At 37.9% G+C, this 12,666-nt stretch overlaps 2 protein-coding genes across 3 annotated transcripts; one reads left to right on the top strand and one right to left on the bottom strand.

Annotated features, from left to right (window-relative positions):
• Nucleotides 1-3,850: 3,850 nt before the first annotated feature.
• On the bottom strand, nt 3,851-7,587 carry LOC135611374 (uncharacterized). 2 transcript variants are annotated; one of them, XM_065107111.1, is made up of 8 exons: nt 7,385-7,587; nt 7,195-7,285; nt 6,369-6,548; nt 6,098-6,283; nt 5,497-5,670; nt 5,261-5,415; nt 4,600-4,726; nt 3,851-4,365 (listed from the first exon to the last, which is right to left on the bottom strand). In XM_065107111.1, the coding sequence occupies exons 1-8, from the start codon at nt 7,444-7,446 to the stop codon at nt 4,354-4,356; spliced, it is 987 nt and encodes a 328-aa protein (XP_064963183.1). In that variant the 5' UTR covers nt 7,447-7,587; the 3' UTR covers nt 3,851-4,353. The 2 variants fall into 2 exon arrangements, with proteins under 2 accessions (XP_064963183.1, XP_064963184.1); XM_065107112.1 differs by having other exon boundaries at nt 4,122-4,365; nt 7,198-7,285.
• A 3,939-nt stretch (nt 7,588-11,526) lies between these two features.
• Nucleotides 11,527-12,600, top strand: LOC103974165 (protein S40-6-like). Its single transcript, XM_009388926.3, has one exon. The coding sequence runs from the start codon at nt 11,698-11,700 to the stop codon at nt 12,244-12,246; it is 549 nt and encodes a 182-aa protein (XP_009387201.2). The 5' UTR covers nt 11,527-11,697; the 3' UTR covers nt 12,247-12,600.
• Nucleotides 12,601-12,666: the final 66 nt, after the last annotated feature.

Raw genomic sequence — 12,666 nt, 5'->3', positions numbered from 1 at the left:
TTAATCTCTCATCCACTATATCGAAGGTAATTTTTATCGGTAAAATTCAATCTCTCATTCACTATATATATCAAAGGCATTCATGAAGGTACGTTTCAATCTCTCAAAGGTATTCAGAATTGTTATCGTGCTCAATTTCCTAATCGGGCCAAAACTCAAGATTTCAAACACAAAATAATCTAAAATATAGAATTAATAGTACATGAACGCACACAACGCTAGCAAAATATTATTATTTTTTTTCTCTTTATTTATACCAGTTTGGTACCACGGTAAGAGCTAGCCTTGTACACTATGCTGTTCTTTCTATCCACTGTATATAATGATCATATGGATCGACAACTGACTCCTATTGCTATTTATTATATAGCTAGATTTCTACATCAACAACATAATACAAGTGAATCTAATGATAAATTGTTAGGACGTTAAACATTGAAATTTAGTGCAATTGTTAGGAGATTATACTCTTTTTAGGAAGGACTTAATATTACCGTCGAGGAAGGATAAATTAACATGCAAAAGTAAGCCTCCAGATGTATTTATGTATGTTCACTACTCACCCGTCTCCGACGGCGATAATTTAGGGGCCACCAACTTTTCCTCAACTAAAGCTACCTCTCAAAGTGTCTCTCGTAACTCTCGCAAACCAATCACATACTAACATCAGTTGATAATAGAACAAAAATAAGCGAAGAAGAATAATAATGAACTTTTCGAACGGTTGTTGTTTGATTAGGTGGTACTATTTATTTGGTAACTTATAAATAAATAAAATAAAAGTTATTTAAAAAATAATCTTATTTAAACTTTTAAAAAATATTTTACACATGCATATGAAATTTATAAAAAAATTAATAAATATAATAATACTATATTAAATCTAACTATCAATACAAATCATGATTGTTTATATTATTAATATCATGCTTTCTTTTATATATCATAGTACTGTTAGACCTTCCTAATACAGTCCAAAACACGATATTGGATGATCGTTCATTGCACAACTATGGGCAACGTGTAAGTAATGGATGATCGCTACACCGTCGATGGGGACTCGCGTAGGCATCGTGGAACGCAATAATGACGACCTTAGAGTTCTTTTTTTTATTAACCACAAGGATATTTTTATCCTTCGGAATCAATAATTCTAATTTATGTCTTTAGTTCATTTTTATTTTTACTCTTTAAAAATTAATTATTTCTAACTTATGCTCCTAACTATAAAATTACTATTATGCCTTCATGAAATTTATTATTTTTTTATAATATCCTTTGTTTATAATTTTCCTTTTTGATTTGATAATATTAGATTCGCTACCATAATTTGATAATAATAAATTATCACAAAAATTGATGAATATTTTTATCAAAATTAAATAGAAAATAAGTTATAGATATTTTATTTTTATTCATGTGATATAATTTATTATTGTTAAATTTAACTACTTATGTTATTTAGATATTTTAATTATTATCTTAGATATTTATGTGGTTATTAAATACATGAAAATGAAAGAAAAATTATGAAATGATAATTATTTTTCACATAAAAGGCATTATTCATGTACCATGATTACATTTATCATTTGACCTTTTTTTTCTAATTAATATTTTATAATTAATATTTAATAATTATTATAATTATTATTTTACTAATCTTGAATAGTTTCAATGTAAATCAAATTAAAAAACTTGATGAATATCATTTGTAACTTACATATCTATGTTTTATTCAACTAATAGCTACAAAAATAGCTTAAGATGATAGACTTATCAAATATGAATTATAATAAGTATTTTATTATTTATAAGATATTTTAAATTATATTTTATATTATTATATTAGTCTTAAGCCATCAAAGTAGTCTAGACTAATAACTTATAAAATTTATTAAGAAATTAGCCCTAAATGATATTAAAAAAATAATATTCATAATAACATACATAATTAGGAGATTTAGATAATTTAAGATGAGAATCTCTTATATAATTAATAAGAAAACTTGATTTTATAGCATGTTTTGAGGTCCCTAATCAAATCTTATGACTGTGAAATTTTATCTTAAGACTTGGTATTGTCATATTTAATTGCTAAGTTGATGAAGATATTTGTAACATATCATAATTGTTTTTTTCTCTAAGAATAACAAGTACTCTAGTAATTCTATGCATCATGGTATAAAATATTTGTTGGTTAGAAAAAATAGTTCAAAAATAATTAATATAAATTAAGAACTTTAGATTAATGTCTTATATAGTATAAAGTATTTGAAAGAATATATTTATTAGATTTATGAGTAACTCATAAAAGATATAATAATATACATATGAATGAATATTATAATTAATATTATTATTAAAATTATTTATTTTTACTATCCTATTCATATATATATATATATATATATTATAGTTGAATGTATATAATATAATTATCTTAATAATAGTGTTGTGATACATATAGAAGTAAATATTATATTAATAACATACAATCAATTTAACTTAAGTTGCACTTAACATAATATTATTATATTTATTAAACTTATTAATATATTTTATAAAATTCATAGGCACATATAAAATAACTTTTTAAATTTTAGAATCCAATTAAGTAAGATTATTTTTAGAGAACTTTTATTTTTTATTTTAATTTTAAATTCTTTCATATCTTACTAATCAATGGATAAAGTGAGAGAATGTTAGATTATATGATCTGTTTAATTAAATAAAATATATTATAAATTTGATTATATTCTTATTATAATTATCAACTAATAGAAATAAAACTCAATTATGATAAGATTTCTTGCGAGATAATCATGATGTGAAAGACTCTCCTAATTATGAAAGTCGCTGCCGCGCGAGCGGCGCCGGGTGGCAGCTTCAGCGCCAGTGAACGTGCCAGCCTGGTCAAGGTCGCTTCGGTCCAGCTCGGGCGTTCCGCCGCCGGAGGAGGAGGAAGAAACGGGCGGCGAGTGGCTGCCGCCGCACGAATACCTGGCGCGGGTGCAGGGGAAGACCATGGGGACGTCGGTGTTGGAAGGCGCGGGGAGAACGCTAAAGGGACGGGACATGGGCCGGGTCCGGGACGCGGTCTGGAGCCAGACCGGCTACTTTGGTTGAAGCGGACCGAAGCAGGCAATCACAGCGCACCTCCGATCGTTTCTTTGCATCCTTGATGAGTTTTGTGAAGCGGTCGTTTGGCCTCGTGGAGTGGAATGGAATTTTTGCGACCTAATAGATTGCTTAGCTATGAGGCTGACGTTGAAGAAACCAACATCGGCCACAGCTAGTTTAGGTGGTAAAGAAGGATTAAGCGAGATCCTGACTCAGACTCGTCTTTGCCAAATTACTTGCGTTGATTCCCACCTCCGTACGGGGAAGCGATAACACCACCACGGCTGGATGTCACTTCCTCTACTCAGTGAAGGAACTTAAATGATTTTTGGGTGAGGCGATATGCCTTGCAAGCTACCTACCAGATGCTCATGCATTTGATGGCGGTCGTCTATGCTCTTCTTCTTCTTCTTAAAGCTGTGTGGGACACAAATTACTTCTTCTCTTCTTCATCCACGACCCCAAGCACACAAATTCCTTTATTGTGATATCACACCCACTGATACCGATTGATCTAAACTTTTACGCGCCAAAAGGAGGCGTAATATACTAAACATCAAGGAAAATTACTCCACCCCTCTGAAGCTGTCATTTTACCGATCGAACGAGTTGAATTAATTATTAGGGAAGAAATATTGATTTTATCTAAATATATATATATATATCACACACACACACACACACACACACTCTATACATATATAACAGATGAAACATGCTTGATTCCTGGTTCGATATGAACAGCATTTATTATATGAATAACCAATACATTTAAAGTGATGTCCAAATTTCCAGCTAGGAACCATAATTCGGGTATAAATACACTGGAGATATCCCTCTAAAACGACCATCTGATGACAACAACCGGGTTTCAAAGGCAGAGGTCTCCGTCATCAACCAGTGCATTTACGAACAAAATCACAAAGGAATAATGAAAGCCTGTATGTTTCCTGCAGCACCAATTATCATTGGACACAGCATCCACTCACATAACCAACTAAATTAAATTATGCTCGGTAAATATTAATGCGAAACTGAACTCCAAGTAGCAAAAAGTAACCAAGAGGTGATCTCTCAAAGCTCCATAGTCTGTACCAAAGTGTATGAAGTGGGCAGATCAAAGTTACTTTGTCAAGCAACTCCAAGTAGCAAATCATTGAACTCCAGAACAACTTCAGCAGTGCAAGCATTAGGCAACAGAAAAATAGCTCCCAGCTTCCACCCTACTTGTCAATGCTTTCTCTGCAGATGGTAGCAACGATCAGTTCAAAGTCATCTAAACATCCAAAGCTAAATAACATTTTCTCATGCATTTGTGATAGCCTTGACTGGTCAGGTTTTTGCAGCTAAGCAGTTTTGTAACAACAGTCAGTAATCCGACATATTTTGCTAGTTAGCTACCACATAATGATTAACATAAGGTTTCAAAAATAGAAGACAACATAAAAGATCGAGTTGTTTCTTATCTTGATATACCTTGCGCCTTTTAAATTTCTTCCCTTGTTTGTCATTATTCATGTGACTAGAGGTCTCATAATTTTCCTTCTCTTCCATTGGAAGCATTCTGATCTCGTCATAGAAGCCGTCAGTCAATCCAAGCAATCTGTTAAATACCATGTATTAAACATCAGAAACAAATTCAGGATAATAAAAATAGATCAAATTACAACATATTATGATATGACTGGAATACCATAGTAAGCACATAAAGATTGAACAGCAGATAAATAGACTAAACCATCAGGAAAACTGCTGAAATGATGCCAACATTGAGGTTAATACAACTTTAGCTCTGTTGCCACTTATGTGAGTCTGGCAGTCTACTAATTACTAATAAAGAAACACACTCTTCTGCTCGAAGATTTTGACTATGCTGAGTATGAGGATTAGAACAACCAGAAATCAAAGCTACCAAATTTGGTAAGTCCTAGAACATTACAGAAGCAACAACTTCCATTGAACTTCTTCAAATGTTCTCCTACCTAGCAAATATTCAGCTGCATTAGTTGAATATGGGACATATGTATTTAATCAGCTATTTTTTGTCCAACATTTAATCTTTTGATATAACAACCAAACAGTTTACTTATGGCCATAAAAGAATTACTACCGGAACTTATATGATATCCCAACATACCCATTTCTTGACTTCTTCATGTGTTTCTCTATTTGCTTATCTCGCTTTGCAACTGGTGCACGAGTGAAAAGCTCTTCTTCCTGCCTGGCACGTTCCTCTCGCTTTGCCACATATCTTGTAAGCTCTCTGCTTTCAGCCCCTATATTTTCTCTTAGCTACAGATAAGATTCAGTACATGTCAGCATACTAAGTGTAGTAAGTTGTATTTTGATTAAAAGAAACAATGAACCACCAACCTCTTCAGGTCTATCTTCAAAGTCATCCATCAGCTCTTTAACATAAGTACTTTGTTTTGCCTGTCGCAATAATGCTTTCTCTCTTCTAAGGGCCTGTTTTTCCTGCTTTGATATCTTATCCTCATCCATACTTGTAGGAGCAAACCTCGGAGGGCGGTAGACACCTCCAGCATCCTAAAATATAACAAAAAATTTGTTTTTGATTTATTCAAAAAACACAAAATATTAGCATTCTAAGCATTCGCATTTCATGTGAATAAAACAAAGATATATTGTTACTTGTGAACTTGACAATGTTATTTTCCAGATGATATTTGATTGAATGTTAAGACTAAAGAAACCATTATACTAATTAGCATGAAGGGTAAGGGATCATATGAACAAAAACGATAAGGCAATATGGCAAGAAGTAGGACTTACCACATTAATGAAAGAAACTAAATGAACCTTGAAAGGAAGGTTACAATTAAAAAAGAACATACACAAAATATTTAAGTTGAACAGAAAAAAAAATTCAGCATGTCCAATTACATACACACATAGGTGAGTTAACATTCATAGACCAAAAAGCTGCTATAGTACCATACTGTCAGCAGGTTACCTGGGCACCTGGTTCTGATTTGCTAACAAGCATGCCAGGATTTGGCCGATACTTCAGGGGATCTTCCTCATCTTGAAAACTTTTTTCCTTGTCGTCAGGGGTGGATATCTTCTCAGATACAAAATTGCTGGCAGCCCGTATGAGCTTCTGAGTCTGGTACTCAAGCTTCTTATCTATTGGACGAATCTACACAGAATTTTTTTCAGGAAATATCCAAATTAAATGATGCTAAGAAGAAAAATGAAACATAACACTGGTGCGAGGAACAGACCTTCTCCAGGAATAACCTGATCTCCACAAGGCTCTTTACAACAGGATGGTCCTGAACGGATAATCCTTTTGCCTTGCGAAGCAGATAGTACACGATAGATTGACAGTAGCTGAGAAGCAATAGATACTTTGCATCTAGATAACTCATACCCTCAGATGTTGGAAATTGGTTTTCTCTCACCTAATGGACAAAATTATGATTCTACAATCAGTGCTCATACATAGAGACCACCAAAAAAAAAAAATTCATTTTTTATTTTCATATATCAAGTAATTAAGACTGTATTCCGATTAACTATTCGTAGATTATCATTGTGCAGCTTAAATACTTAAATTGTAAGCCACATTTATATGCAATAAAGCCACACAAACTCAGACAGAAAAACAAAGTAGAAACCAAAAAAACTCCCTAAAGCTTCACAAATTAGGACAATGCCAAGAAAAGCAACCCTATGTCAACTTCATGGAGCAAAAGAAACGATGTTACAACTAAAACATTAATAAACCAATGCTGAAAAAAGTCTTTCCACTTGATTATTTTCCAGAGAAAAATCTAACAATTCGATCACGATGAGCTTTCATATCATTAAAATTTATCATAATCATATATCATATTTTGGTTTACTTTCATCCTGAATTCAAACTGAGAAACATGAGGTAAAAAATACAAAATTTACTGCAAGAGATTATATTATTCAGCTAACCCAAGCAGGAATTTCTTTTGCTCCCAACTTTATGGCCAAAAGCACGAATCTTTTTACAAAGAATTTAGCAAACAAGAAACGGGAATAAAAGAGTGACAATATAGAAGCACAACAAACGCCTACCACCTTCTGTGTGAGGACGTCCAGTTTTCTCCTCACGACATCCAACCCATCCTTCATCTCTTTCAACAAGGCCACGAGCTGAGGAGAGTCCCTAAATCGATTAGGGTCCCAGACCAAATATAAAGAAACCATCAGAAAGGCTAAGAGAGGGGATGAAAACATAGAAGACTGAGTATCCGAGAAGGCACACCTCGTTAGGGGCAGGGCAAGGGATTCCTCGCCGCCGCTTCTCGACTCGTGGTGGTCGCTCATAATCCCACCGAGGGCAAGGCGACGGCCTGTCAGGATGAAGCACCTGGCAGAGGAGGCCGGCGGAGGTGGGATTCCAGGAAACAGAAGCCGGAGTCTTTAGACGAGAAGAACGAGGCACCGAAGTACGGCGGCGGGCAGCGACGCGGGCGAGAGTCGAAGGGGTGGGGTTTTGGAGATTTGGGAAGAATCGAAAACCTACTCCACATGAAGCTTCCTTAAAGCAAGGGTCAGCCGGCCCGTTCGTGGCAGTCTGCTCGGCCTGACCCGAACTTGGACCGCACGTGTATCTTTATGATGAAATGGCTTGTTAGGCACGCGCAGTGTTGAAACAAGCCATTTCATCGTAAAGATATAATAATATATGTCTGAATGAATATTATAATTAATATTATTATTAAAATTATTTTATTTTTACTATCATATATATATATATATATATATATATATATATATATATATATATATATATAATAGTTTGATGTATATAATATAATTATCTTAATAATATAAATTATATTGGACTGCATTATCAAGGGTTAATAGTGTTGTGGTATATATAGAAGTAAATATGATATTGATAATATACAATCAGTTTAATTTACGCTGCCATCAGACTTAACATAGTATTATTATATTTATTGAACTTATTTATATATTTTATAAAATTCATACGCACATATAAAATAACTTTTTAAATTTTAGAATCCAATTAAGTAAGATTATTTTTAGATAACTTTTATTTTTTTTTATTTTAATTTTAAATTCTTTCATATCTTACTCATCAATGGATAAAGTGGGAGAATATTAGATTATATAATCTGTTTAATTAAATAAAATATATTATAGATTTGATTATATTCTTATTATAATTATCAACTAATAGAAATAAAGCTCGATTATGATAAGATTTTTTAAGAGATATCTGGATGTGATAGACTCTCCTAATTACTTATCTTAGATCATTTGATCTCGAGAACTTTCTAGGACTCAGTATGTTTTGAGGTGTGAAAGAAAAAACTCATTAGTTGAATTGATTCAAAGAATATGATGAGATTATCATATTATTTCTTGGTTTACATATATCCATGGTAATCTTTTCAGAGTTTGAATATTATTGACTAAAAAAAGCCTTCTTCAACCTTAATCAAGATTATGTATGTCCATACTCAACGAGTGCGTGATGTGCTTCGTACTTATATCTTTGGGTGGGAGCTTGAGTTTAATCTATAAGATGTTTGTATTTTGAAATCTATGAGTTTATATCTTTGGGTGAGAGATCATCATGCTTGTATTTTGTATACCATTTGAGTTTTTGAAAGTCAATCAAATAAGATGCACTTCCTTTATAAGCATAGTAATATAACACTGTATTGCTTCGTAACATGATATCGAGACATTATAAACTTTTTTTTTTATTATACAGAGATATTATAATTTTTTTTATTTCATATTTTAATTTTATTAGTCCTAGATAGAAAAAAAAAATATATGAGTCAAGTTCTTTTCCATATTTCTTCCTTTTAAATTCGACGTCGGTGCGGTTGATATTTTCTAAATAGTATCGAAAGTATATAATCATAATTCTTATTTATCGTTATTTGATTTGACATTAAAAATTTTCATAGTAAAGTGATTATATTTTTTTATATATTTATAGCTTCATATATATATATATATATATATATATATATATATATATATATATATATATATATATATCGGATGGATATTGCAATCTTATTGAATGGTTCCATCGTGTCATAGTTTCATATCATGACGCTGCTGGTCTTCCACGCCGCCGCCCCCGCCGTGGTGGTGTCCATGCTCAACATGACCCGGATTTTCTCGGAACATCTCGGGAACCTCGACCGGCATCCAAATCTTTGCCTAGGGCCTAATGGTAGCCGATTAGTCTTCGATGATTCAGCCATCGTTTGACGGCGATGAATTTGGAACCGAAGTCAACTGGTGATTCATTGCACGGACCTATATACAGCTGGGAATGGGGACTGCGGTGGAGACGCTATGAGGGCCGGCGGATGGCGCTCACAAGTACGACGATGCTCCTCATGGCCATTGGCGGTGATCAACTCCGCAAATCAATGTCGATTTGCACCGCTGGATCATAAATTGGGTTTATGGTCCGTTTCGCCGTTGCCGGTTAGTTACTTATCTGCCGGGAGGTCAGTCGACAGTCATCTCTCTCGCTCTCACTCGTGGTGGGTTGGGTACCTGTTCACGTTGAAGTTAACGCTTGGGTTGGGCACCCGTTAACCTCTCCGGATCGTGGTTTGTTTTTCTTGGAGCACAGCAAGGTGTACATGATCGACGAGATCTGGGTTGACACCCATGTCTCGGAGTATTTATGGGCCGAGACATGAAAAGGTCTCTGTGAGACAGAGATGACATGACCCAAACCGGAAGCCCAATAAATGACATGGTTTGATTAATAATAATCTTGGCAAACAAACACGACCTACCAAATGGCCACATCTCTATCAGCTTATCATGCACTAAGTAGGTTTTTCTCCTCTCCCCTGCAAATCATGTTCATTTGGAGCAGTATGATGCAAAACACGGTCACACATTCACGACTATAATAATCTTCTAAGCTTCCCCACTTCTTACTTCAAAGAATAGAAAATTATAAGGTCTGATTGATAAAAAAAAAAAAAAAAAAAAAATTAAAGCCTTTGAGAGGAGACAAAGCCTGAGAAATGCTTCCAAGGATCTGAGCTTTGAGCAGCTCAAATTATTCAGGCTGGATTCTGATTCCACAGAACAACCAAATGAAAATAAAATACACGAACAAAACCTGTGCATCTGCCTCCCTCGGTGGGTGGTGGTTTCCAGTGCTGCAAGGCAACGTGACCCCCCACAGGCTATAGGATTGCCGGCTCGATTATGATGGCAAGAAGAAGATGTACTTGCGGGGGACCAGCAGAGCCGCTGAGTGTCCTCCGGTGGAGGGCTACGGTCTCTGAGTCGTCACCATCACCAAAAAGAGATTTGGTTATACTACCTCTCGGCACTGGTACCGAGAGAGAGACACACTGTTTCTCCAGCCTCCGGTGAAACATATGACCACATCTCTTTCGTTTCTTTGCAGCATGCAGATGTTGCAACTTTCTGGCTATCGATCTGTGGGATCTCCAACGAGTAGTTGGACATACACATCACTGTTTCCGCTTTCTATATTCGGTAAAGCTTGTTGTTGTCTAGCTGCAAATGACAGCATTATCATGTACGTTATGCATCTGATTCACCGGATGTCGAGAGGGCTTTTCTTCCGAGAGAAACGGAGGGATGCTCCGCAGAGAATGCAACTTATTTTCCATTCCCGTTCCTGCCGCTGATGTTTTGTGGGTTGCACCACTCGGAGCTCCTCCGGTCTTCTTCACATGTTGGGCAGCTCGATCCGTGCTTCATTCAGTGGAACATCGAGCAGAGAAAGAGGACAAGATAGCAAGAGCTTTGCGTGGTGCGGCAGTTGTGGTCTCTTGTTTAGTTCGCAGAGGACAAAGCCGAGTGGGTTCGCGGCCACTCAACCACCACCCCACCCCCCCGGGGGCAGCCATCCGATGTGCTCCATTACCCGTGGTAAACACATCCCCTAATCCCATTACTCATTGCCCATCTCCCATTACAATTTATAATAATAGGGCCACGGCGACATACGCAAGGATTTAATGCTCCCAACTCATTTGATGATGGTCTTTAATTGGATGTTATATAGTAAGATGGCTGGCTGTCGTCTAAAAATATGCGGCAATTGACGGGTCGTCTATCGTTATCATCGATACTGTTCTCGAGTCAAAATGAGATTACGTCCACCAGATCGTGGCATGGAATTTACTTGATGTCTTGGTCGTGGTGGGGTCTCCCTCGGTACAAACAAAATTGGTGGCAAGTAAATACTTGGGCGTTAATGGGTCTGAGTTAGAGTCACAACTTTGTTGGTGCGCAGTGTAAACCCTCGCTTGCACGCGAATGGATAAAGCCCAGCGTGACCGACAGTCAACCCCACCCTCGGCACGTACCCACGTGGGTGCGGGCCTCTTTGTTCTGGTACGGTGGGAATGCGGCGGGGCCCAGCATCTAATACGCACCACACGCGTAGCCGGGATCCCGTCTTCTAAGGACATGAAAGTCTGGGACGATAAATAGTGGCGCCACCCTCTCCCGCGACCGTGTGGCTCTCCGCTCATATCCCGGCACACCCACTCCGCGTTCGCCACGGGCGAGGCGTACATGGCCAAGGGGCGGAGGCACGGGGCGGAGCGGCTCCTCAAGGCTCCCGCCCATTCCGCAGGCAGAAGTGGCCCCGCCGACCTCCCCAACCTCGCCGAGGACGACATCTGGGCCGCCTTCGAAGGCGACAACGACGAAGCCGGCGGCCAGGACCGGCGGACGAGCCGCGCCCGTTCACGCGTATGGGTCGACGAGCACGTGGGCGGTCTCTCCCTGGCCTTCGAGGACTCGTACCATGGGACGGCGGCGGTGGCGGCCCGGTCGCTGCCGCGCGAGCGGCGCCGGGTGGCAGCTTCAGCGCCAGTGAACGTGCCAACCTGGTCAAGGTCGCTTCGGTCCAGCTCGGGCGTTCCGCCGCCGGAGGAGGAGGCGGAGGAGGAGGAGGAAGAAACGGGCGGCGAGTGGCTGCCGCCGCACGAATACCTGGCGCGGGTGCAGGGGAAGACCATGGGGACGTCGGTGTTGGAAGGCGCGGGGAGAACGCTAAAGGGACGGGACATGAGCCGGGTCCGGGACGCGGTCTGGAGCCAGACCGGCTACTTTGGTTGAAGCGGGACCGAAGCAGGCAATCACAGCCCACCTCCGATCGTTTCTTTGCATCCTTGATGAGTTTTGTGAAGCGGTGGTTTGGCCTCGTGGAGTGGAATGGAATTTTTGCGACCTAATAGATTGCTTAGCTATGAGGCTGACGTTGAAGAAACGAATATCGGCCGCAGCTAGTTTAGGTGGTAAAGAAGGATTAAGCGAGATCCTGATTCAGACTCGTCTTTGCCAAATTACTTGCGTTGATTCCCACCTCCGTACGGGGAAGCGATAACACCACCACGGCTGGATGTCACTTCCTCTTCTCAGTGAAGGAACCTAATGGTGTTTGGGCGAGGCGATATGCCTTGCAAGCTACCAGATGCTCATGCATTTGATGGCGGTCGTCTATGCTCTTCTTCTTCTTCTTCTTCTTCTTCTCTTCTT

The sequence above is a fragment of the Musa acuminata genome, chromosome BXJ2-4 (genome assembly GCF_036884655.1).
Source record: "Musa acuminata AAA Group cultivar baxijiao chromosome BXJ2-4, Cavendish_Baxijiao_AAA, whole genome shotgun sequence".
In the NCBI taxonomy this organism is placed as follows: Eukaryota; Viridiplantae; Streptophyta; class Magnoliopsida; order Zingiberales; family Musaceae; genus Musa; species Musa acuminata.
The sequence above is the reverse complement of the archived record's forward strand: the minus strand, read 5'-3'. Positions and strand labels throughout refer to the sequence as shown.

What these genes read in the sequence shown, in the direction of transcription:
- LOC135611374 (XM_065107111.1), bottom strand. Translation starts at nt 7,446, where the DNA reads ATGAGCGACCACCACGAGTCGAGAAGCGGCGGCGAGGAATCCCTTGCC. An exon ending in CTTGCCCTGCCCCTAACGAG is followed by an intron (nt 7,286 to 7,384) that starts GTGTGCCTTCTC and finishes TAATCGATTTAG; the next exon opens with GGACTCTCCTCAGCTCGTGG. An exon ending in ATGAAGAAGTCAAGAAATGG is followed by an intron (nt 4,727 to 5,260) that starts GTATGTTGGGAT and finishes GGTATTTAACAG; the next exon opens with ATTGCTTGGATTGACTGACG.
- LOC103974165 (XM_009388926.3), top strand. Translation starts at nt 11,698, where the DNA reads ATGGCCAAGGGGCGGAGGCACGGGGCGGAGCGGCTCCTCAAGGCTCCC.